Here is a 26,972-nt window from a genome sequence, read left to right as displayed (position 1 = left end):
AATCAAATCAAGTCCAGACCAAAGTAACAGGCGCAATTTGGCATAGTAGCCCTTGCGCCATTAAACTCCACTCTAATAGCTTTCATTTATATCAGTAAACTTCATCATTTTGCCAAATATTTGCGTGGATTGCTGCGTTTTAATCAGATACTTAGAATTAATCTAAGTTATAAAAATAGTTTTAGCTAATTCGCGAAAAATTACTATATTAATAATTATTTCAGGCTTGCGTTACGTGGTTTATCATCTTAATAGTTAATAAAATAGCACCAATTTGTTACGTTTCAGATTTCCACTGAACCCTGTCATCAGGCCTTAAAGTACTGATTCTGGAAACTGAATGTGGTATTCAATATATTTTTAGTCCCAGTAAACAGCAGTTTCGTATCAGAAGTCTGAAGACGAGGTTCAGCGCAACCTCGAAAACATTTAAATAAATATCGTTATTAATTTTAATTATTAATCATCTTGTTGTGTTCACCCAACTAAAGCAGTTGGGTTTTAAGTGCAAAGTGGTTTCCATTCTTAAACAGGCTTTAAGACTGAAAAATATTAAATAAATTTTTTAAAACTTCGGCTTATAAAAGTGAAAAGTAGGCTTATAAAAGCTTACTAAAAGTGAAATATTTTTTTATGAATTAAAATTAAGACATTTCATGATTTTTATGCAGTTATTAAATCATAGGTATTTCTAATACGTATAATGAAGTGTACGAGATAACATTCATTTATCAATCTTTTATGCGAGTAACAGTTGTTCTAATTGAATGGCCCAATGTTTTCTAAGTAATTTTCATTTGTTTGGCTTAAAATATTTTTCACTTTTGGGTAGTAATAAACACGGTACAAGGGCTTACTTGAATTAATGTCTGTTATTATTGAAAAATATTTCAGTAGGTGTTGTACAGACAGTAATAAACTGATTTGTGGTGTTATTATTATAGCCTTGCTTTAAGTAACAGTTTCTTATGGGGAATGAGAACGTGGTTATATCGTTATTAAATTAAACTTAAGAAACATTTGAAGCCTGAAATAAATACAGCAAATTAATTAATGCTGTCAACAGGATTATAGTTAAGGCATGGTGTTATTCTTCTCTAGTGAACTTAACCACCCCTATATCACAACAAAAATAAATAAATAAAATAAACATAAAAATATAAACTAAGAATAGGAAAAGAGAAAGATCGAAACACCTACCTTAGGAGGAGTGAACGCACGGCTCCTCGACCAGAGACACAACGCCCCCCCCCCCTCGCCAAAAAAAAAGGACGAGCGCTAATAAAATAATAACAAAAAGAAACAGAGCCCACAAGCACCATCTTTTCAACGGACACCCACTGATACTTTGCTGAGAGAGCAATAAATGATTGAAATACTATCCCTTTTCGGAGTTCACAAGTGCTGATGTTCCTTGAAAAGGAACATGAGCTCATGTAACTTGTATTGTAAAGGAACATCAGCACTGAATATCACTGTGGGCTCTTTTTTTCTTTTTGTATTATTTCAGAGTGTGATTCACAACCATCCAGTTTGCAACAACTGTGAGAATTAATTGATTGAGCACGGGCTATCTGTGACGCTTTCGTTGAGTCCATACTACAATGAAATCCAGTTTGTTCTGAAGACAAAATTGGACCCTACGTGCTAATTTGGTGTTTGTAATAATGGAGTCATGAGTTCATGTAGTGAAATCCAAAAGTGGAGTCACATGGAAATCCCTACATCTTCTGGCAGAAGTAGGTCTACTCTTCAGGAAAATGGGGATCGGAGTCCCTCGTGGTGGAATATGACACTGCGGTAGATCAGCTCTTGTGATCTGGAGGTGAGAATCTTGGAATGCAGGTATGGAAGATGTGCTCTCAATTGAAGGGATTGTGATGAATTCATTCTTTTCCGAATTAATCTCTTCATTAAGAAATGAATGAATTCGTTTTGGTGAGAGTGGACATGGATGTACTATATTCTTCCTGAATTCGGGCGCATATGAATTCTCACTTCCGCATGCACATGATCGAATTCCTAGGTTTCCACTTGACATCCGCTGACAGTTCATGGTGCTGTCAGCATTATTGTGATTGTCACGGCCAGCAACTTGTGCTGGTTTTTGATACCTACAGAACTCCTTTTAGTACGTGCTTTTCTCAGTGGAGTATCTGATGTCTGTAGACTCTTAGATATAGATTCTTTGACGTCATTAGAACTTCCTTATTCACCGTCTGTAGACAGCAGTTCTTTGTGCTGCTGAGATAAAAAAAAAAAGTGTAGATTGAGGCATCCGCCAGAGTTGGAAAAGTTTTCCTTTGGTTTGTGGTTTGGTATGATTTTCTATGACTATCTTAATTGATGACGCTGACGCTGTGGACTTTGAAATGTGCAGAAAATTATTTATAAATGAACTTGGATACTTTAAAACCTGGATTTTGGATTGTTTTATATTAGTATGTATTTTCGTATTGACTTAGAGGGTCTTCTCAGCTTAATTGGGCATATTAGTTACGTAAATTATCTGCATATTAGACAGTGGTGTTGCCAAATTTATATATATTTTTTTTCATTCTCTTCTTATGGAGACATTCTCTCTCTCTCTCTCTCTCTCTCTCTCTCTCTCTCTCTCTCTCTCTCTCTCTCTCTCTCTCTCTCATTCCCTCCCCCTCAATGTATAGATTCCTTTTAGGAGATCGCGCATATAAATGATATTTTTAATAAATATTGTGAATGAATGCATCCGGTTTCGCGGTATTGACATGAAAAAAAATGTCATTTACCATTTTCCGAATAATTGGAAAATAGTAGGTCTATTATTGCACAGTGGCAGGCTGATTACTGCCAGACTTTTGTTTATTGATTTCTCTTTCGCCATTAGATTCACCTGCTTAAGATTATTCTGCCCCTTTGAGCAATAGTTGACCCTGTAAAGCATGGTGACTTCAGCTGGTGGCAAAAATAATGGCTTATGGCAGCTGATATCTGATATTAACTCATTTTCAAAAGGATGCCTTTTTAGGGTCCGTAGTCTAACGAAGGGCCCTTATAATGTCACTCGGTTGTCTCTGTCCGTCCGTCTGTCACAGCATTGTATTTCTGGAACCACTCAACCTATTGACTTGAAATTTTGCATGGGTTTGTACGTTATGTGGGCCAACATAACGCCATATTCATCGTTGTTTCCAAAAATTTGTCTGAGAAATGGGAGGGTGTAAAATGTGAGGGGACAAAAATGTTTTCGACAACCTATAACTTATACACCGTTGGAAAGAGCTCAACGAGTAAATCTAAAATATTTTTAAAATGAAAAATGGCGGCAAATTTAAAAATCACATTAGCTATCTGTTATTCGGTGCTTATCAAGGGGAAACTATTCCGATTGAAATCTATTATTTACTTTTTGTGTTAAAATTAAAAAAACAATTTTTTTATTGTACTTCGATAGCGCGCTTCTTTATACAAAGTAACTCTCCTTTAAACTTAAATGATATTTTTAGACAAAAAGGTTGCTAAATAGTTAATAATTCTATAACGGTCATTTATAAATTTTGCGACCAGAAGTATTTTTTAACAATTTTAAAAGCTGGAGTTGTCCCGGCAAGGAGGTACTCAGAGAGCCAGTTTTGAGGCGCCTGCTCGGAGTCTTGCATGGCCCTCACCTGCCAGTCGCTTCTCCCCAAGACTTCAATCGTTTCTCCAGGAAGAAGTCGGGGTCGCTTCTCCTACCCTTGTCATTCACAACAACTGAAAAGACTCAAATAGACACCTTAGTTCCACAGTTTTAGGTCAAGCCGGGGTGCTAGAAACTTTTTTTCAGTTGCCATAAAGCTCTCTATTTGAGATACTACACTAACGACCACTCGTGACTACGTACCCTTCATTCTGAGTGCCCGGCACTCAGTAGTTGACTGATTTATTATTGATAGGTTCTCTACCTGAAATTTACTACTGCATTGTGTATTATGTCAATCTATCTAAAATACAGTACTATAAATTAAAGAATATTTTAGTCAAGTACTGATCACTAAATTTTAGTTCTATGGAAAAGAAATCGTTTCGTTCCTCTCTTCTCTTGGAACTTATTACCAATCTTGAAAACACTGCACATTAGACATTTTTCTGGGTATTGGTGACAAGGTGTCATATGTGAATATAGAGTGATTAAGAACGTAGAGTGTTATATATATTTTTGTATAATGGAGCCAGCAGCATGTGCAAGAAAATTTTAATTATAAATGACAGCGTTAGGCTGAAAACAGTGTATTTAACCGAATTCTCGTCCGGTGTCCGGGCAAGCAAAATTTGAGTGCATGGAATTCCCTCAAAGAACAATTAAAAGATTTTGGTACCTTTCTTGCTTCATCTTGGACTTATTTCATAAAATAAAGTGAAAAATTATTCCTACTTTAGCAGTAGTGCTCCTCAATTTCCCTTTTATAAAATTTAAATTACCTAAATTTTACATGAAGGGCAAGGTGTGACTGTAACTATATTAATTGTATAAATAATCGCACACTTCGATTTCGCTTGTACGGCGATCTAAACTTAAACGCCGCGGAACTTCTGATTAGTTTAAATGTCTTTTTGGGATGTTTATCTGTGCAATGAATTCTCACTCCAATTTAATTCATTGTTTGTGCATGAGTTTGCATTGGATTTCATTGGGATTTGTTATGAGTATTTATTTATGGCATTTGTTGTAGTATGACAAATGAAGACAATGACAACCAGAGCGAGTAGATTCGTCATCTTGGCTGTGACGTGAAGCTCAACGAATTAGTTTAAATTATTTGAATCAATCAATCAGTGGATGGTGGGAGACTATGTTAACAGAATGCTGGAAGGCGTTACTATATACGATGGCCACGTTCTCTTTGTCTGTTTAGGTGTAAATAGGGTAATGTTTTTTTGTAATTCACAATTGTAATTTTCCAGCGCTGTATCCTTGTAGTTGGAGTGGATATTTTAATTTCAAAATTTGCGTTGTGTTCCTTCTCTCTGATAAGAGTGTTTGACAGTACTTGCAGTTATTTTTGTGCATAGTTGGTGCATGAAATTTCCTCGAGAAATTCCAGCAAGCAAGGGCAGAAATCAAAGCTGTATAAGTGATTGCACGCTTCGATTCTGGTTGTAGAGGAGCCAATATTTTTTTTTTCCAGTTAGGATTTGTAGGTGTTTTTTTTTTTTTTTTTGCACGTCATTTGTTTCTTCCCACTTCCATTCTGGAAAAAAAGTCTGGTGATATGCTAATACCTCAACCCTAGTGGCTTCAGCACTTACATAAACAACCTAGCCTGAATAATTAGTTCCCATTTGTTGAAAGTAATTATTTCTAAGATTAACGTTTAGTTGCATTACTAATCATTCCTTTGATCATATCTCTTAATTCTATCCGTTTCTCTCTCTCTCTGCAATTATCAATGCCCCATTTAGGTAGTCTTGCGACCCTACGCACATATATTTTATAGGGACCATATGCATTGGATCGCAAAATATTTTATATGAATGAATAATGAAGAAATGGGGGATATTAATAGATTTAAACGCAATAAATTATACCGAGCAATAATTAGAGTAATTATTGTAAATTATTTGTTGCGCTGGTCCGTCCACCCTCCCCTTGATCTAGGACTCCGAGGTCGCATGAGGGGGGAAGGGTGGACGGACCAGGGTTTCAAGGCTGGGTTTAAGAATGTGCAGTGGTGCACATTCTTAAACACAGCCTTGAAAAATACTCTTCTAAAATTTAATTATTTCAATATAGTAATTAAAAATGAAATAGTACAAAAAAATTCCTCTTTTGAACTGCCGCCAGATCTATTCGTAAATAAAAAATAAATAAAATCTCTTTTTATACTCCTGACGACCACAAGGTCAGGGTAGTTCACAAGATAGAGAGAATACTAGAAACAGCATTAGTAGTCACGGTCTTGAAACCGGTCACTCAAAGCACGTGTACTTATGTCCCCTCTAGCCTGACCACTCGGTTTTAATGGCACCACTAACACTGACATTCAGCTATACATTCGAAAATCGAATTCATAATTTGCAAGTGTTGTTACTCTTGTTCCTCCTCCTTCCTCGAACTGAACTTATTGGAGCCCTTACCAGGACTTCCTTGTGAAGAGCCACCTCACCTGGTTGTGTACATAAACTGTGTAACCTATATGCAGTTCTGCTGTACGTCACACTGCGGAACTGTCAATGATACAGAAATAATGGCTGATAGCAAGCCGACCGAACAAGTTCCGTTATGACGAATTTTCCTACGCCGTAATTTTTCAAAAAAAAAAAAAAAAAAACAACTTTAAAAAAAAAAAAGTTGGTATTAGATTCAAAGATCAAATAAAATGTATTCTCGTTACCTAAAGTCATAAACAGAATCGAAAAGATATGAATTCTTTGCGGAATAAGGATGAATAAACTGAGCAGAAAGTGTAAAAGTAATTTTAATGACTTCAGAACCTAACGGTTTAAGGTTGAGCAGTTTTTGATGTTATATGAAGAAACGACACCTTCCAAAGGAAGAAAACTCATGGAGCGTGTAATTTGAACAAGCTGAACTGGAAAGTAGGGTTTATTTAGAGATAGCGAGTAAGTTTTAAAAGATTCCATGAAAATAAGCACGTCGAATCAATCCCATGCGTTCTCGAAAGATAGATTTTAAAAGTTGTTTTGGTTGGAGATGTCTTTTTCTTTTAGTCTGCCTGCCGTTTACACTATGCTTCGCACGTGGACCTAGTAAGACTTCTTCCGGGCACAATCTGGCAGAGAACAGACGGCAAAATTATTACCTAAATTTAGCTTTCACCATTTTCTCTCTCCCTCTCGTGTACTCACCAGAGATCAGTCTGTAAAACAACTTGAAAACTCTACCCTCCGTGAGTGTGAAGAATATTGTAATGGATAATGGATAATAGTGTACGAATAGTGTAATGTAGTCTGGCAGGTAAATGATAATCCTTCCTGCTACTTGTTAAAATAAGTGCCCGAACGGTGCTCTGGAGCTCAGATGTGGCTTTGAACATTTTACAACTCCAATAAGCACGGCGGTGGTATCTCACATAGATTTAATTTTAATAACAGACTAAAGTAGAAGCGTATTTAAAGGAAAGCACCCTCCTTGGCTGCATGCCAAGAGCAAGATTAAAAGACCGTCATTTAGTGGGGAGACACTCGCCAGATATATATTTCAAAACGCTTCATACTGCTGTGATTTTATCGATTATTGCACTGTTCTTGTTTAACCATATTTATCTCTCATGTAATTAAGGAATTTATCGACTTTTGGCGATTTCAGCACGCTTTCCCAAACAGTTCCAAAGCTTTACGAGCCATGCCCATATAATAGAAACTTTCTTGCGAAGGTCAGCAGTTAAGCATCAATGGAAAGAAATAAATTTATGTTGTCTCTGCTAGTCTGGTACATCCGGGAAGATATTTCCAGTGCCGCTTTACACATTTTAAAAACACACTGAATGCATCATAATGACAGGTACACGTATTAGCGCCAGTCACCATTGAATTTAGATACTGTACGCGGGCGGTATTTCCTTCGATAAGAGCACTAACTAATAGAAATGTTTCCAAAATAGAATTCTTTTAATGCACAACGTTTTCATTAAACAAAAATACTGAGCATTAAGTGTATTAAAATCTTCTCTTTTCTGAGGAATCTAATAAGCATCGTTCGCTTTGAGCCGTATTGTTCAAACAGCGCCTAACTGTGAAATACTACACGAGTAAAATAATTCTGCCTCTCTGCTCTAATCAAGAACTATTATTCCTGCCATGCACATGAGAGAGCCTCGCTCTGCACTTGTAAATCAACTATTGTTCTATTCATCACCCTTCTAGCTTACCTAACTAATAGCAGTAGCCGGAATTCACTAATTACCACATTTAATTACCTAGCCATTATGACCTTTCTTAGTATGCCGAACGGGTCTTGGAGATATTGTCAGGAGCACGAACGACAGTTGAGACAAAGGAAAGAGGGCAGTCATGGGATGGTGACGAATATGACTGATGAGTGATATTCGCGACACAGCGTTTGAAACCATGCACGTAGATTTATTTTCCATGCGTCCTTTATTTGTAGGATCCTCGTGACTCTTGTGACTTCCATAACCGGCTCGAACTAAGCCTTGTTGTACGAGAAACTTAAGAAATAACGTTTTGTATCCTGGTGTGGAAGCGTGAATTTTGAGCATAAAAATTAAGAAAATGAAACAGTCAAATAATATGGCCTGTAAATTGCTGGGGTGGACTGCATTAAGTTCATACAGTTATCCTTTTTCTTATAAGAAAGGCTTTCCAATGGCGCTGAAGAGCTTACGTATTCCAATAAATTTGCAGTGCGAGGACAATCTGTTTGCAGTACAAAGTTATTGTTATGGATACGGTGCAAAGATGTTCCTCTAGTCTCCATCGTTTTTTGTCCTACAAGTGTGTTCACAGATGATTTGCGCGTTGTGCGAGCTGAAAAATTTGGAATAATTCAACTTCTGCGCTATATAAGGATTATCAGAGCTTTAATTATTCTGTAAACCGTGTGGTTAACACATGACGTTAAAAAATTGAGCATTTTAAGTCACCAAAGGAAAAAAGTAAGCGTACTTTTTTCTTGTTGGTTTGTCATTAAATTACCGAAAAGGATGAGTTATGAGGGTACATGGCAGAACCAATGGTAGGAAGGTAAGTTTAGAGAATAATTAAGCTTTGCTAATCCTTACAGTAATTATCGCTTGTTTGAAATTTAAAGTTCTCATTAAAACTCTCATTACTCACTTTCTCTGTTAATCCGGATTTTTTCAGGAATCTGGTATCGTCGCATCCTCGGATGAGTTATTTCGCATTTCCCTATCGGAAATTGGCTCACTACAGCCTCGACCACAGAAACGTTAAGTAATCCCTCCAAAGGAATTCGAACCCAGAACTCACCAAATGACTGACAAGGGGTGATTTACAGCAATGTTTTCCAATCTGTGGGCCACGCTACTTATGAAAACAAAACAGATTTTTTGCGGTGGCAGCAATCCCTTTAAGAATCACGCGAGATAAAATTGGGCCATACGTTACGTATCAGCACAAATCGCTGTATTATAAAATATTTATTAATATATTTGGATGCATAGTTTAATATTCTGTGTTTGAGAAACAGTGATCTGCAGCATATGTAACTTATCGACCCTAAGTTTACACTACCCGAAGCTGATATAAATCAAACCCACTCAATGATATTATTGGAGATGATTCGTTGATATAATCAGAGCCCGTAATATGTTTCTCATTCGTTGCCACAAACAAATCATGACTAAAGCTACTTTAGTCATGATTTACGTTTTTTAGCAGTTTTCCAAACCTACCGCAAAGCAATAAATTTGTTGCATATATAAATATTGCATAAATTTGTTGTTGGATGTAAATTAGTTATTTAATTGTTCGTGTCATCTACTAAGAAAAATGAACAATGACAGATAACATCGAAACTTTTTTTATTTATAATCATACGAATAATATATTAAACATAACTTGGAAATGGTACGCATTAGTTGGTAATGCCAGTTTTAATAACGAATATTCCTTGAACTTTTAGATAATGTATCTTCCTTTTGCAAACAAACAGTTTTGATGTTTACTGACCATATTATACTAATCTATAGGGGCAGGGGGTAAACATAAATTTGGAGGAGTGGTGAAGGGTTCTGATGGTTTGAAGATTAGAAAAGCAAAGACAAAATGCATGGAGTGTAGTTTTGAGAATAGAAGGGCAGCATATGATACAGAAAAATAAAGTGCAGGATCTATGGAGGATGGTACAGAAGAGTGGAGAGATTGATGAGGATATAATGAGTAAAATGGGTGGAGGCATGCAGGTACCTGGGGTAGTCTGCGATTGGCGAAAACTAATTTTCGTATAATTGGTATATTATCTGTAATTATTGGTATATATAAAATATTGGTATAATTTCGTACAATAATAATTGGCGAAATAGACTAGAGAATAAGGCTTAAAGGAAAATTTTATAAGATAGTGGTGAGACCAGCACCTGACGTATGGCGCTGAGTATTTTTGCCAGTAAAGAGATATCAGAAACAGAGGTTATATGCAGCAGAGATGAGAATGCTGTGATGGATGGATGTTATAAGGGAAACAGGAAGGAAAGGACAGAGTAAGGAATACATCAGAGTCTAGGTAAGGGGGGGGGTCTATTGAAGGAAAAATATGAGAATGTAGACTGAGATGGTTTAGCCACAGTGAACATAATCATAAAGAGACAGCGGAAGACCAAAGAAACCCTGATGGGAGATAGTGAGGAAGGATATGAAAGAAAGCCGAGTAGATGAGGATTTGGCTCAAATCAGGAAGAGCGTGCGAATGGGGGGGGGGGGAAGGGGACTAGAAAAGCTAAACTAAAGCAGATGGGTTAAGGTTTTGGAAAAGAAGCATTGCCAAAAATGAGAGGACATCAGGAATCAAGTTCAAAACTAGGGTTACGTTGTGGCATCTAATTCTTTCATTTGTCATGAAAGAGTGGTTTCACACACCCATTTGGTGAATTCTTGCTGTTTTTCTGACCCGTGGGACTCTTGTTTTCAATCAAATGTGGTGGAAAAGACCATTCGATGTATGTTCCCACACATGAAATGAAATCTTCTCTATTTCAATTATAATAAATAAAATGTATTTTAAAGGTATTTAAACATAACGAAACTATTTCCACAGAATTTTTTTCAGGGAAGTTCTACAATACTGATAGCTTAACTATTTAGTTTTTATGGAGCTTCCTCTCCCCTACTAAATGATTTTGTTAGGAGAGGTTTTCTCTGCTACTCTGTTCAAGTACAGTGACTAATAATAATTATTATTATTAGTAGTAGTAGTTTTATTATTGTAATTATTATTGGTTTATTGACGAAAAATACATTTGCTTGACTTTGTTACAGTTTGGCAGCGTTCTATAATTTGTTTGCTCACTGAACAAGCCACTCTATCTCATTAATGCATGTGACCTTTATATATTTTAGACCGCATATTTCAATTTTATTATTTATGGTTTTATCTATAATTTTAGCAATCTATCTTTTTTTCCGCCCTTTCATTAGGTAGGATCATTATATGAAATATTTATGATCTGTATTTATTATTACAGAACCGGAAAATAATGGAAACAAGATTCATACGACGACTTCGTTACCAGGTGAGTGGTTGCTTTTATCATAGTCAGAGAGTTCGGAGTTATATGAATGTCTGAACAAGATTTATAGCCATGAAAACATTTTAAATTTCCGAAAGTGCACACCAAAGTGGCGCTACAAACATAATAATTAATTTTTATAAAATACAGCAGTAATTTTTATTCGGCATTGGTTGACACGGGGCTGGAATAACTCAGTATGGGCTCTTTAATCCATAATTTCAGTTTTGTACCCTAACTATGACGGCAAATCCTTATGACATGGTGAAGGAATCACCTCATTACAAGAGCTTAATGTATTGCACTGGATTATACGGAGCTGGATCTCCCAACGTTATTTGACAATTAGTTGAATGGGTGGAAATGAATTGAAACCATTATTCATCACATTCGGAGCATGTATTATTGGTGGAGATTTTCCATAGCAATATCCATCGCGTACTCTGGTTCTTATAACCCTCTTGTCTATTGGTCATACTGTTTTCAGTGTCATATTCAATGTAAGGTTCAGTAACTTTATTTTACCAATAAGTTGTGCTTTTAAGATCAAATAAAGGTATCATCAATACGTCTGAATTGAACACATATCATAGACATGTATTGTGCAGAAATATTGATGACGATCAGTTTGAACAATTACTGACGTGAGCCATTGAGCTGTCCAGCTAGACTTTATCACAAATTATCTAATTATTTTGATTTCATCTTGAGTTCTTTGTCAAGTGTGCTCTTGAAACTCTGTATACTTATTTCCATGGCTATAGGTCTTTTTGTTATTATTGTACGTGAAATATGATGGACCTTCATAAAGAATCTACTGTTGTTTAAATGAACCAATCGATTTGTTTATACAACTGAACTAAAAAGCATCTATTGCCAAACGTCAGTTCATAATGATAACTTAATTTAAAAAATGCAAAGAAATGAATAATAAATTGAATATGCACCCCAAACAGTGGTTACTGTAAAGAAGTTTCTCTGAATTCTTGAGACGTTTGTCACATAGTGTTAAAAAAAACAGCATACCAAAGGTGCCTCTATTTAAAAAAAATATAAATAAATTGAATCTGTATCTGTTAGCTCTAGTGTGTGTGCGGGTTTTTTTTTTTTTTTTTTTGTATTTGGAAATGATACTCCGATTTAATAATAATAACAACAACACAATAAATAAAGAATATTGCATTCTTATTGCAGAATTAAAAGATCGTCTTCAGTCGACGGTGATGATTTACATTTTGTTGCAAGTATTTTATCGATTGTTGCAGTTGAAATATTGTGTTTTAAGTAACCAGTTTATCTTGAATTCTTGATGACTCGCGTTCTACCTTCGTCAGCGTCATTCATAAAAAAAAAAGAGACCCTGAGCTTCGATAACCATGGCATTCTGATTCTTGTTACGTGCTATTTCCCAATTGAAACAGGGTAAAAATTGAAATGTAATAAAATGTATTTATTAAATTAGTGAAATGTATTAAATGTATTTTAATAATATATCCCAAGTCCAAAGCAAAAGAGTTGGGGAGAACAGAAGTTTCTGCCTCAATATACCTTTTGCAATAAGATGGAAATTTTATTTTTCTCTTGACTTCAGTTTCTATTGAACAGAACATTGAAATTAGAGGTAGATAGTGCACAAGGAATACAGTTGGCGAATAGTCTAACTAAAATGGTGGTGGGGATTACTCGCAAATTGCGGTTATGTTGTTATCGGGTGACAGTTGGTTATTTTTTAGCCAATTCATTATTTCATTGATAATTTTGGAATCTGAAATAGTGGATCAGATTCTAGCAATACGTATAAACAAGGTTTGTTATTTTAATGTTTCTGTTACGTGCTTCGAATGCAAGGGACTAGCAAAAGCATTACCACTAACTGCTGCAAATGCTATGAGGGAAAGAACTGAACACCAAGGTTCAGTTCTTTCCCCCACTCTTTTCCTCTTGTATATTAATGACCTTCTTCCATTGACTGGAAATCCTATCCGTAGTTTTGCCGATGATAGCACATTGCATTCCACTTTCCATTTTGAGAAACCTCGCCCTGCTCAATCAGCTTCAACTTCTCGAATATCTGCTACCAATTCCTCAAATGCCGATCTCCAGGTAATTCCAGGCCGATCTCAACCTCCAACCCAAGCACAGTATTAAGTATTGCAGGTTCTAATACCTTTCGTGTTTGGGGTTTTCATAAACAAAAAAAAATCTTTTGATTATAAAAAGCGCTTGTACATTTCAAAATTAGCTGCAAGCCTCTATTTACGTCGATCTGTCTCAATCCCCCCATCTTCGTGGTATTTTTGGTAAGTTTGCATACGCTCTTTGGATACACATAAAAAAAAAAGTGAAAATAGGCACCAGCATTGGTTTCTTATACAATACAATTCTGTAGAATGCTATTGGAATGGCCGCTTTATATCCGCGATAAACAACGTTCTGTTCCGTCCGATAGGGACCGAAGGTTACTTTCGAGTACTTACATTAAATGAGATTTTAATGGCTTTGTCCTCTTTTGGGATTTTTCTTGTCTGCTTGAAAATGTGTTTCCTTCTTTTATTAATGCCATATTTCGAACAGGAAATCTGATACGATGCTTTCATTGATCCTTCGCAAAAGCATTAAGCTGAAATTGCAAACATTTTACTTCTGTTCTGGGTTTTTTTTTTTTTTTTTTTTTGTGAATCCAGAGTACTGAAAGAAAGGTAATTAACAAGGGATTGCACCACAAAAACGACTTTTGGTATTTCTCTTTCAAACCGCATTGTTTCAAAAATAACACGCTTGCTAATCATACCTATCCACATTACAATGGGCACAGAACTAACGGTTTATTTTCATAATTTCAAATAGATATTTACAGTATACCCAGTTATAAAATATAATATAAAATATTTATTATATTTTAATTTTCAATTGTCTATTGCAATTCTGATTTGTCAAGATATTTAAATACTTTTATTCTACTGTTCCTATTTTATTATGTGTGTCACATGCGTTTTTCCCCATCGTCGATCTTATATTTTTATAAACGACGCATATTAAAATGCTGTTTTCTCTGATGATATTAAAATTGGTGGAACTACAGATCTTGGGTACCCTCTGTACTTCCACAAAAAAGACAGAAAGAAATCAGTGATTTTCAGCTGCCACTCGCTGCTTTACCCCCACCCCCCTGCCCTCCTAGGTTGAGATGCCTGTGGTGTTTATTCCCTCACTTGCTGCTGTTTTAAAATCGGGAACTCGTTTTCCGATTTTAAAACAGCGGTATGGAGGGGATAAACACCCTACCTAATCTAAGCACCCCCCCTCGACGGCACAAAACAATCAGAAACAAAACGCATTCACAATAATCACCCAATCACAGAGCTCGACCGTACAATCACTCCTTCTAGGATCACGCCCACTGGGCGGAGACAAGGGGTACCCAAATAATAAATAAATAAATTAAATTTTCTGTTTATACTCCGGCACGACAACCAAGTCAGTAGAGTTTACAATAAATCGTCAATACAAATATTTATCGTATTTAGTAGTCACGGGCTTGAACCCCGGTCCACTCAAGGAACGCGTGCTATGCACTCTCGCACCTGACCACTGGGCTACGTCAGGCCTAATAGATTTCAGCCTTAAAATTTATTAATTAAGTACGAGGATTAATGAAATTTTCCTTGTACGCTTATTTAGCATACGTTATGTGAGAAGTTATTCCGAAATGATGAATTCCATTTATTTTATATGGCTTTTTACCTTGGCACATTAAAGTATTATGGAATAGAGGACTACTGTTTCAGTTGCTTAAATGAGAGTCTCGTTTAACGACAAAACAATTGGGCCACATTCGTATTTCCTACCATGTTTTATTATTTACTGAATAGATTTACGAAGTACTAAGACAATTATAGATCGCGCACGAGAGGAAGAGTACTGTGGATAAACGTGCAACTAAATTTGCTTTTCATTCAATGATATTTTATCGTATGAAAATACTAGTAAAATTTTTGTTCGATAGAATCGCTTTTATTTTTTATGTAAATAACAGTTATAATCAAGACTTACTAAAAAGAAAGTGAAGCCCGTTGGTACGGATGATGAGCAGTTATATTCAGATGTAACCCACGTCAGTGGAAACCTGCCAACAACGTTATTTAGAATCTCACCAAGAAATCAACTGACGAGCGTAAATCTACGTTGCTGTCCGTTTGTGCTGTTCCATGAAGTATACGAAAGAGCTATTTTGTGTAAAATAGGGGGGGGGGGAGGCAAAGACGTAAGGAGAGTTAAACTGAAATGTTGCTGTGTCATTATCACTCAACTAAATTAGTAAGGCCGAACATATGATTACCTTAACTAGCATGGTTGAATACTGATATTAGTAAGGCCAAATGATGCAAGGAAGGGGACTTAGTGTACGTTAGTCAAAACAGTAAAATGAAATGAATCAGAATATTCATACTGTTTCCATTTCCCACAAATAACTATCCAATACTGCTTTGAACTTAGACTCTCTGCCTCACCACGTTGTGGGCAACTTATTCAGTGTACGACAACCGGCTTCCCTTCATGAGATCCACTCTCATGAAGTTTACTTATATGTCGAAATAAAAAATGCATTTAAAAATTATTTATGTCTTACATATCGATGATATTCGTGCGACGCTTGTAACTGCACTGTGCTGTCTGATTTAAGGAAGCTTAAAATTAAATATTATTAGTGATCGCAATAATATTTATAGATATAGCTAACTGCAAGAAGGCTCTCCTCGCCAGCTTTTTATTTAATTTCCCGCCTTCCACAAAGATTATTATTTCTTAATTTGTTATCTTTACTCTCACATATTTCTGCCTATAGTTAAAGAATTAATTAAACCTTTAGTTAAAGAATTAATGTGTAATGCTTAAGGGAAAAAGCGAGCAATAATACAACAGCATTAATGAGACTTTCCAATAAGCTTCACAGAAAAAAACAAAACAAAAATTAAATTCCAAAACAGTAACTGTAGTTTCAGTTGTCTTCCCTAGCTGAATTCTAAATTAATTTTTGTGGTATTTTATTACAAACTCAGTGCTCGTCATAGTTTTATTGGAAGTACTTCACTATGATGGGGTAGAGAAATTCCTCGAAAGTTCGCATCATCCTATGACTAAATTACAATAATTGATTGCCAATGTCCGAATTTCTGTTATAAGCTAATGCACATTGTAGATAATTCATCCACGCGTTATTTTGTTTCAGTATTCCAATTGACGCTTGGAGGACGTTGATTTCATATTTATCGATTATACTGAAATAAGTTAATGACATGGAACTTCAAATTTTACGTACCAAAAAAAAAAGAAACGCTATTTGCAAATAGCAGTCGTATTAAAACACGAAATTATCTTTTATAAGAAATGTACTTTGCTCTAATTCTGAAACAAAGAAAAATATTTCCCGTTATACTGAACTGCCACCACTCACTGTTCTAAACGCGACTGGGTGCGAAGAAAGGGGGAAGGGGAGGGAGAAAACAGTGAATGATTTCGTCTTCAGCTGCAGCAGGCAATCCATCACACATACGAGCCTCACTGACAGGTTGTTGTCTGTTCAGCTGGCCTGCCTCTGTCGTCATCTGCTCCATGAATGGATTAAAACACTGACGACATAAATATTCGGTGATCGATAGGAGACGTGTCTGTGCGGTGACAGATTGGACGATGAAGTTTGCCTCCTTTATAAGAATTCGCAAGAGAAAACACTAAATTGGATTATCGGATCCTGTATAGTAAAGATACATCCAATGATGTGTTAATTCTTGTTCCCTCTTTTCCAGCCGCGTCATCTTAATTATTAGGGAGGTAATCTTATCCATGCAAAGTGATGTTAGACAGCCCTGAGCGAATAAAGGAGGTTCCCAAATATGTAAGTAAAATGGTTCTTTCCTTTCAAGAACTCTAACGAGTGTTAGCATCAAAGAAAGGATAAAAAGACGAAATCGATCTAGAGACAAGCACGTTTTCAATTACACAAACCACCCATTTCTTAACAAAGCATTGATTTCATAACTATATATATATGAATGATTAGATAACGCGTTTTATTAATTCTATCGCTGTAACCTTCATCGTGAAGGCTAAATAGCAATAAATTATACAAGTATACTAAATCTGATAATCCAATGAGAGCCAAAATTTAGATCTGTAGAAAGCAGCAATTTCTTTATTCACTATTCTCTTTTATAACTTGTATCAGTGATTATTATATTCCCTTATGAGATCTGAATACCGTAATTCATTCAGTAACATTTATTCAGTTAGTCTAGAATAGTATTCGGCCCATTAAATAAGCCTGAATACTGATAAATTAAGAGAGTAATTTTTTGTTTCAATTTACGAGAGGGTTTGAAAATTTCGTGGCCTTATTATGAAAGGCAGTGAGAAAAATACCTGGACTTTATGTATAAGACTTTTAATGTAACCCACCAAGTTTCATGCAGTTTCAATAACGTCAGGTCATCAAAATTGTGTGAATAAGTAAAAATGGACAAAATCATCACCGTGAAGTCATCCAATATTTCGGGAAAATATATATATAACTGTATCCTTTTGGGAATATTGAGTTATATAGAGCACGAGGATATAGTTAGAACATTGGAGGTGGACGAGCCTGGTAGATGACCCACGCTAGAAAGATCTGCAACGTCCATAATTCCAGAAATTTACAATGTGAATGAGCTGGTAATGAATGACAGTTCGGTACATTGCTAGCGTCATTGATATCTCGTATGAACGTGTGTACCACATAATGCCGGGTGGGCAAAGTGCCTACCTGGCAACCCAAAGGTCGCGGGTTCGAATCCCGCCTCGGGCTTGGATCAAAGTACTGCAAAAACCTTGGGAGGTGCAATTATGGCCACAGAAGCCGATGCGCCAATACCTACAAAAAAAAAAAAAAAAAAAAAAAAAACCCACATAATAATAGAGGTTTTCGCAATGAAAAGATGTCAGATGTCAGCACGATGTGTCCCAAAGTTGTTGTAACCAAGGCGGGATCGAATTGTAACATTACAAACGCAGTTTCCTATACAAGAAGTAATCTTCAGAATTGAATCGTGTTACTTTGTTTTGGATGACCGATCAAAACCAGCCGATAGCCATCCGCCACACTAAAATTTTCAGCGCATATTTGCCTTCCTTGATCCGCACTTCCCATCCCTAAATTTCTTCTGCTTTGCCACTCTCTGGTTACTTTTTCTCCTCTGCTCCCCCCCTCTCAAAATTCACCTATACGAGTGAAGGAGTTTCATTCTATTTTTTTTTCCCTAGCAGCCGTCTCCATATTGTCCCCTTCGTAACAAAATAAACCACAACCGAACTAGGATAGGGTCAATCAGGTGATAATTTCCTCTTTAACTTCACTGATCGTCAGCTTAATTTCCCATCTACTTCTGTCCCAACGTTTGCCTTTCCTCAACTGCATAGTGTTCACTCATTGCCTGGGCTTAAGGCAGCGTCACCCTTCTTTAAACTTAAACTACGTGGGAAAGAATTAGCTTCTCATGCTGGATTATCTTTCCCTAGTACATTTCTCAAGCTTACCTTTATATAAATTCTTACCGATATCTAACGTGGTTTCAAATCTCATTCAACTGTTGGAGGAGCAGCGGTATTTCCCTCTTTTATCATATCAGCTTCTCTTCCACCCGAGTACAGCATCTTTTCAGCCGAACTATATGTTCGGCTGAAAAGATGCTGTACTCGGGTGGAATTTTAAAGCGGCTCAAATTTTTTAGAGCTAAATACAATTTAGATCTGGAGTAGAAAGTGGGATCCCGAGGGATCCCACTTTCTACTCCAGTGCACTTTGAAGAGTATCCATTCTGGCCACCTTCTGTCTCTCCTGTTATTTCGCCAACCTCTGATTTAGTGATGGATCTTCTCTATTATCCAATCTGTTCTAATATATACAATAATCTTTCGTGAGGAATTGAAAGCCTTGATAAATATATATAAATTGTTTCCTGCGTACAACATCTTTATAACTTGTTAGGCGAGATCTTCCCTTCATGAAACCAAGCTGAGATACCATTTTTGTTTACCAACCACGTTTTTAACCTCTACACCAGTACTCCTCAGTTGCTTGCTTTCTGAAATTTACTCATGATTCGAGTAATCCGTTGCTGTTTGGCTCTTCACCACTGCAGTCGCTCTACACGATAAAATGTTGTGAGAATAGGCGCAGTGTATGTGAATACAATCCATCCTTTATCAGTCGTATACTGATGGTGCTTCTTTGTTTATTAGATGTCCCGAAGAGGAATTAACATCATTCTAATCCTTTTCAGAAGCATTCGGTCAGCCTGATCCTTCCGACGAATTATCAGGCCTTCTTGCCCTGATATGTTTCTGGTTTTTCCAGCACCTACAGTCATGTTCATAAGTAATGCATCACCGTAAGAAGAGATTTACTGTTGGTATAGATTTTTTTTTTTATTCAGAATGAATACATAATATTATATATTACTAGAAAGTAGAAATTACAATTTATACAGATTTCAGTACTCCATACATCATTAAAATTAGTAATGGTTACTGAAATAGGTGTGTAAATGAAATGAATGAAAATCGATAGGATATTATTTATTGTAATGATATGCACTGAGTGATCATTGAATTATGACCACCTACCTAATACCTCCTAGGTCCGCCTTTTGCCCTCAGTACAGCAGCTATCCGACGTGGTTGATTCAATAAGATGTCGGAAGCATTCGGAAGGTATGGCCAACCAAGCTGTGTGCAATGCGGTCAGCAATGCAGGTATGGAGTTGATTGGTGTATCCAGACGCCTGATGCCTTTCCACAGTGCCCCACAAGTGCTCTATGGGATTGATATCGGAGGCCAATCGATATGCTGGAAGTCAGAACTGTGTTCCTCAAACCATTCCTTCACAACAAGTGTCCTATGACTTGTCGTATTGTCATTTTGGAAGACACCATCGCCATTCGGGAAAAAAGTGTAACGTAATTGGGTGTAAACAGTCAGAAAGCAGTTGAAGATAGCTGAGACCACTGATACGTTGTTCCACATGCACCACGGGTCCAAGTTGTGGTAGTGAAACATGCACCATACAAACGCCTCCATCGGCCTGCACTTTTGATACCATGCATGATGGATCAAGAGCCGCTTGTTGTTGATGCCAAATCCGTACACGACCATCCACGGTGTGGAGTAAATAACGTGACTCATCCGAACAGCACACCGTCTTCTAACGTCCAACTTGCATGATCTTTTCAACAGGCGAGTCTTTTACGCCGATGAACCTTGGTTAGGAGAGGATGTCAACCCAGGATATTGTTCTGGGTTGGCCCATGTTGTATTGGGTAGTCAACTCTTCAACAGTGCTGCGCCTGTACGAGTCGTACCCGGCACTCATCTCTAACATCGACCTTTCGCTGACCTTTGCAGTTTTGCCGTGGGATCGTCGTTTGACCATTTTGACGTCAGTCCTGGTACACTTTAACTACGGCGGCTCTCGAACACCCCACCAGTTCAGCCGTTTTGGGAAATCGAGGCACCAGCTCGTCGAGCACCCACAATCTCTCCTAATCAAAGTCCGATAAATCCTTCCTTTTACCGATCACGCTCGGAATTTTACAACCTACTGAACCACTGACACCTTATCTATGCTACGTAGGTCGACTAACTCCGCACTCTCGTACCTCACGTGGTCAATGGTCGCATTCAGTGATCACTCAGTGTATATTAAGTTCTTCAAAATATAAAGGGAATAGCACATATGAAAAATAAACAACACTGAATCAAACTTAGTTAATAATTAATTTGGTATTACTTTAATTAGCCAGCCTTCTTTTGCTCTATCCAAATTGCACCGATTCGGCATGCTGCGAATCAACGCTTCCTAACATGTCTCTAATTGAATGAATGAAATATAGAAATAAAAATCACTACTCTAAATAATATGATACAAAACTTTAACAATTGATTCAATAAGCTCATTTTAGAATTCTGCTTACATTTGATAACTCCTAACCGATATTCCTTTCATAAATTTTCAATGAGAAATCACAAAGCGATATACGTATTACTATTCACATGACTGGATCTTGTCCAACATGGAGCATTGATTTCCAGCCTTACAGATCTCGAGTATGCTACCACAGTTCCGATTCATTTGGTTGAGTATTCTCTGCTAATATAAATTATTTGACCATCTTTAAAGCTTTTTCCGACAAATTGACTAACCAGCATTCTGCCTTCTTTTGTAATTACAACTGTTACACTGACCACTTCAGTGTTTATATATGTCCTGTTAATCTTCGTTTCTAACGTGTAGCCTGTTTGAAGATATTATCACGATGTCACCGAAATACAAATTTTCAGACCTTACTCTTTTAGGGTGAGAAGCACATCTGACGCTAACAGTACAAAAAACATATATAGCGTTCTGCAAAATTTATAAATCCGTTTAATTTTTTCATAAATTTTGAACTGTAACAAATATCGCTGTCTTCCTTTCTTTTTGTATTACAGTGTGGACTCGTAGTCCCGAGGTAATGAACGTAGTCATTGGTGCTCATACCTGATAATCCGTACAACTCTGTGCATGGCTTTATATTAACTTGGCTCTTTTATATTTGCAGCCATAAAACAATGAAACTATCCACTCAACTTGCCACTGGGTGATTGTATCGAAGTACAACAAGGATATCAAGAGTCGAACCTACCGATAATGAGAAACGATGCATGTCACGCACAGTTTACTTGCGAAGAAAACAAAGATTTCATCTCCTAGCTGGTAATGAAAAAAGTTTATTTTTATACTCCAATACAGCCCCAAGGTGACCAGAGAAGTTTACATCGCCATAGTAACCATTTTATAGCAGCCGATATACTCGCATCAAGTTAACAAGCCAAGCATTTTTGTGGCAGCGTATAGATTAGATCTTGAGGCATGCGTACTAGCGGTCAATCACGTTACCCTAGGGCCAAAGTCAGCCCTCTGAGTGATCAGACTCACTTCAACACTTACTTGTAGGTTGTGGCCCACAGAAAAGTCTAGAGAGATTCACGAATACCTTTTGCATCCACGACGAGTTACTATTTGGTGTGAGATTTCAGCTTAAAGGTTTATCGAATCCTACTACTTTTCCTTAAAGGAGGCAACCCCGGTGACTCAAAATAGAAAAATCGTAGGGCTATGGAATGCTTTGGGTTTAGGAGGATGGACCCACCTGGATAGCGTGATAGTTAGTAATATACATATTTTAAAGAACAGACAAAATGAACTTCCGTTATGGAGATATAAACTAACCAGCAGTAGCAGGATATCCAGTGTGTCCGTTGCTGCCATTTTATGGAAATTTCTGAAGGAAAGAGTTGATCTGAAAATCAGCATACTTGGAAGACATTGAAAATATTAATAAGACATTTTGGTGTAAATATTTTTACACATTTTTCTAAGTGTTCACCAGCTTTCCGAAGCTGGAAGTGGAAGAAAGACACCATTTTTCATAAATAAATAATCATTTATTACATATAACAGCAAGCCCTGCACGGCGCATGCCTAAGGTGCAGAAAATTTAATACAGAGGAAATTAAATAGTGAATAAACAATATACATAGGATCTGTTTATTTTGTAAAAAGTGGAATGATTCATATTCATTATTTTAGAAAAATATGACAGTTGGCGTACAGGACATTATGCGTTGAGTGCTAATCATTTGGTTTAAGGCAAGTTATCTGTTCTGTTCTAAATTTCACTTAGAGGTATTTTGCTTTTATATCCATGAAGATGCTCCTGAAATGGCTGCTGCCCCTGTTTGTGTTTCTTTTCATCTAATTGGAAATTTGATTCCTGTATGTTTCAGAGTTGACAAATTTGTTGCGATCAATATTGTGAAGATTTATGAGATGAAGGGTTGCATTTGGAAACATTCTATCAATTTGCTTGAGTGCGGAGATGTTGGTGTTGAATTAAAATAAATTTTCTGTTTATTCTCCAGGACGACAACACGATCAGAGAATTTTTAACAAGATATAATACAAGGAATACGCATCATATTTAGTAGTTAAGCGAGCTCGAACCATTACTTGGTTTCATGAATTTTCTCTGTTGGGAGCTGCAGTTGTTATTCTGGCTATATTTGGTGAATCGATTGCAGAAGTTATCAACGTTGTAAGAAGCATGACTCCAGACTCGTTGATCACCCCTTGCAGAAGCTTCGTGTTTAAGTTACTGAAATTGTTGCCTGAATATTGTATGCGGTTAAAAATGAGTTTGCTGTTGAGCCATCTTAAAACACAGTACTCTAGAGCAAGGAATTTTTGGCGGTTGCTTGAGGAGCTCCAGACCAGTTTTCAAAAGCATATTGACAATATAGGAAGATGCTTCCTTGAATATGAATAATTACTGTTTTCTTTATTTTGGATTGCTGCTTTCTTCTTTGATCAACCGTGTTGCTTTTTCATTTTTTTTGACAATATGTAATGGGGAATTAAAAGAAAAATTTTTGTCAAATACTACTCCTGAGTCTTTGTGGGCATAGATTTCGATTAGGACATTGTAATTTTAATTTCTATTTGGTTTAGTTGTGTCTCTAAAAAATAAGTTATCTGAACAGATTTTTTTATTGATAGTGAAAATGATTTCTTTTAAATACATGGTGATTTTATACATCTGTAAATTTGAATGGGGCCTAACTTCGCAAATATCATTACTGGCTTTTGAATTGATAAACAGTTTTAAATCATTGGAAAATGCCAACAGAATGGATTTGCTTGCAGGAATGTTCTTATTTATACTCCGGAACGACCACCAGGTCACCGGAGTTTACAATAAATCATCAATACGAATATTAATCGTATTTATCAGCCACTGGCTTGAAACCCGGTCCACTCAAAGAGCGTTATAGAGGAGCTGGAGAGGAAAACTCCTTGAGGAATGCCTTTGTTGTGGAAAAGAGAAGATATCTGGGTTCTATGCAGTACTGTAGATAATAAGTTACCATTGTGTCAATGGGAAAACGATTTCTTAGTACGTCGACAACTGCCTTGTGATCTGTTGTCGAAAGCAACTTTAATGTCTAAACAAATGGCATCGCATTGTGCCTTATCTTGAGAGACAGTTTGGATGCATACAGTGGCGTCAGCAAGGTTTGTTTTAGGGCGCCCTCAAAGACCAGAATGCATGTTGAAAGATGGATTAACGAAGATTGTATCTTGAAGGTATGGCTGCATAATTTCGTTCGTTTTTCTTATTGCTGGCGAACATAATCGGTCCATAGCTTGTTTATTAATCAGAACAATCCTGAAGATTTTCCATTGTCGTAGAAATAATGTCTGTAAATCACAAGTAGTAATTTGTACTAAAGAGTCAATGATGTATGCACTGGAAAATGTAATAATAAAACTAGTGATACCATCAGGGCCTTCACTACTATCAAGGGATATTTGGTTGATCATCTGCGCTGCTGTATTCCTGCTTATAAGCTGGCTAATTAGCAAGTTTTGACTATCAGCAGATAGTCAAAGCCAGAATAATAAATTGTCGTCAGCAGAGATAACAGAATCTGTTTCCATATTGCACTTTATCCATTCTAACTTATCATGCTGTAAGGTAGCCCTTGTTTTTGTAGAAAGTGACTTTTTTGTTAGCTTCTGTAGGAAGTGCTCTCGTATTGTTTCCGCTTTTTTTTTTACCCAGTATAGTAAATAATTTTGGTAAAATTCAGTTTTTTCAATAAAAATAATACTCTGCTTTTTTTTTGTATTTTATGTGCTTAAATGCTATATTTCTTCCAACGCGAATATTATTTTTACATTTGAAGTGGATTTAAGTGGGATTTGAACCAAGGTTTAAAATGAGAAGATAGTCTTACAAGTTTGGATGGGATTCTGTTTTCAGTTGATTCAGTCATTTTATTAGTAGAATGGTGGTGTCCTGCGTATTATATTTCTGAGACAATCTTGTGGGTAATACTTTAAAAACTTTTTTCTTTCTTAAGAATGTTTATGATGATATCCTTTTGGTGATTCCCGAAGTGATTCCGAGATTCCTTGCAATAAATTGTTGCTTGGAGCTCTATACTTCTGCGATCAGCTTTAAATGCAGTATTTCTGCTCTTTTCTTTCCAGAAGTGGAAGATCGGAATAAACAAGACCAAGCTCGTGGTTTCCTGTGGTAAATGCCATGCTTATTTATTTAACTCCTAGAATTAGAAGGGAATCGGACAGCAGCTTTACTCGTAAATTGTATTTGTGCAGGAGGAGATTAAAGTCGTGTTATAATTATGTTAGTTGCGGCTTATGAACAGTAGCGATCCAGGTTATTATTTCATTAATGATGTCATCTGTAAGTCCAGGCAGAATATAAATATTATAAATTTGTAGAATTGAATCTTTAAATTGGATTGGCAGGGAAATTCCTTCAAAGCTGTAGCTGTTAGTGTTGTAGGCGTTCATTTCAGATCAGATTTTAAAATAACTACTGCCCCCATACCCTTTCGATTAATTCATGATGTCATATATGTTGTGTAGTTGAGATTTTCTGGCAGTAGGAAAACATCTTGTAGAGGTTTCTGCATGACATATGTCGTGAGATTATTCATTTAATAAGACAGTAGACAGTTTATTTTTTATGCTTCTTAAGTTAAGATGCACATGTGGGTTTTTTTTTTTTTTTTTAGGAGCATTAGCAACTAAGGCCATATTGCTCAGGGAAATGCGGTGGTCATTCCTTTGACCTTTCCGCATCCTCTGTATTTGGTGGTGACGGGCTCGAACCCCGGTCTAATCAAGAAGCGTGTGCTACGCACTGCTGCTCCTTCCCACCTGGCTACGGAGGCGCCGCACATGTGGGTCACAACGATTTTTGCAAAAAAGATGTAATAAGTGGCAGACTGTATGATGAACTAAGACGTGAAGCATTCTCTTGCTATAAAAATAAGGTAAGCAGATTGAGAATAAGATGTTAGATTTTCACTAGCTACAGTGATTGTACCTTGAATAGTTCCAAAACAGACCATTAGGTCAGATATTAGGGTTTAGATATTGTTGTATGTCTCAATTCTTTAGTTCTATTCTGAAGGATGTGTATGTTGGATGTTTGGTGTTTAATAGGAAAGCTCTACTTTGTATTTCTACCTCTAAAAGTAGCTGGTCAATCTGCTGGGAGATGATATTTGGATCTAACCTGCTGATAAAGATAATGTTGATATTATACTTCGAACTATTTCGATTTCTTTTTTAACACAAGATCTCATATTTGTTATACTACCATATCTGTTGTTTCTGAGGAGAATCTTAAAACAGTAGGTATTTATAGTCAAGCCGCTATTACACACTTTAGGATTGAGATCAGAAGGAACATTGTGACAGTGCTCATAAAAACTGTCATGTTTCTCTTGATTATTGGTAATGGTGGAATTCGGTTGTATGCTTGGGTTGCAAGGAAGTGTTACTGCGTTCATTGAGAGGGAGCTAGAATTTAAAGATCGCGCAGCTGTTTTTGAATTTTCTGCTGGAACGAATTCTTCAGCATCAGGATTGAGACCTGGAATAGTAACAACCCAATGGTAATGTAGGGATCTCCACAATTGATTTTAGATGAAGACTGATTTTAAATGATGAACTTGCACCGCTGAACTTCTATCCGAAAAAAGGTGCTGTTTTATATTATCATTTTTAATAAATAGTTTCTTCAGCATTTGTTCAGTGTAGTAAATGGGCTATCGATCTTTAGAGGTAGTAGTAGCAGAGGCATGTGATGCAAGAAAGCAAGCGTATGAGC

General features: G+C 36.6%; 1 protein-coding gene across 2 annotated transcripts in view; it reads left to right on the top strand.

Annotated features, from left to right (window-relative positions):
• LOC150088245 (suppressor of lurcher protein 1-like) overlaps positions 1-26,972 on the top strand; it is a 1,375,230-nt gene that overhangs the window by 1,022,510 nt on the left and 325,748 nt on the right. For both annotated transcript variants that reach the window (XM_090370656.1, XM_090370655.1), the window contains exon 9: positions 11,145-11,192. In XM_090370656.1, the coding sequence (XP_090226782.1) occupies positions 11,145-11,192 (48 nt within the window). The remainder of the gene's footprint in view (positions 1-11,144; positions 11,193-26,972) is intronic.

This window comes from Mastigoproctus giganteus, chromosome 3 (assembly GCF_048544385.1).
Source record: "Mastigoproctus giganteus isolate SK-2022 chromosome 3, ASM4854438v1, whole genome shotgun sequence".
Lineage (NCBI taxonomy): Eukaryota > Metazoa > Arthropoda > Arachnida > Uropygi > Thelyphonidae > Mastigoproctus > Mastigoproctus giganteus.
The sequence above is the reverse complement of the archived record's forward strand: the minus strand, read 5'-3'. Positions and strand labels throughout refer to the sequence as shown.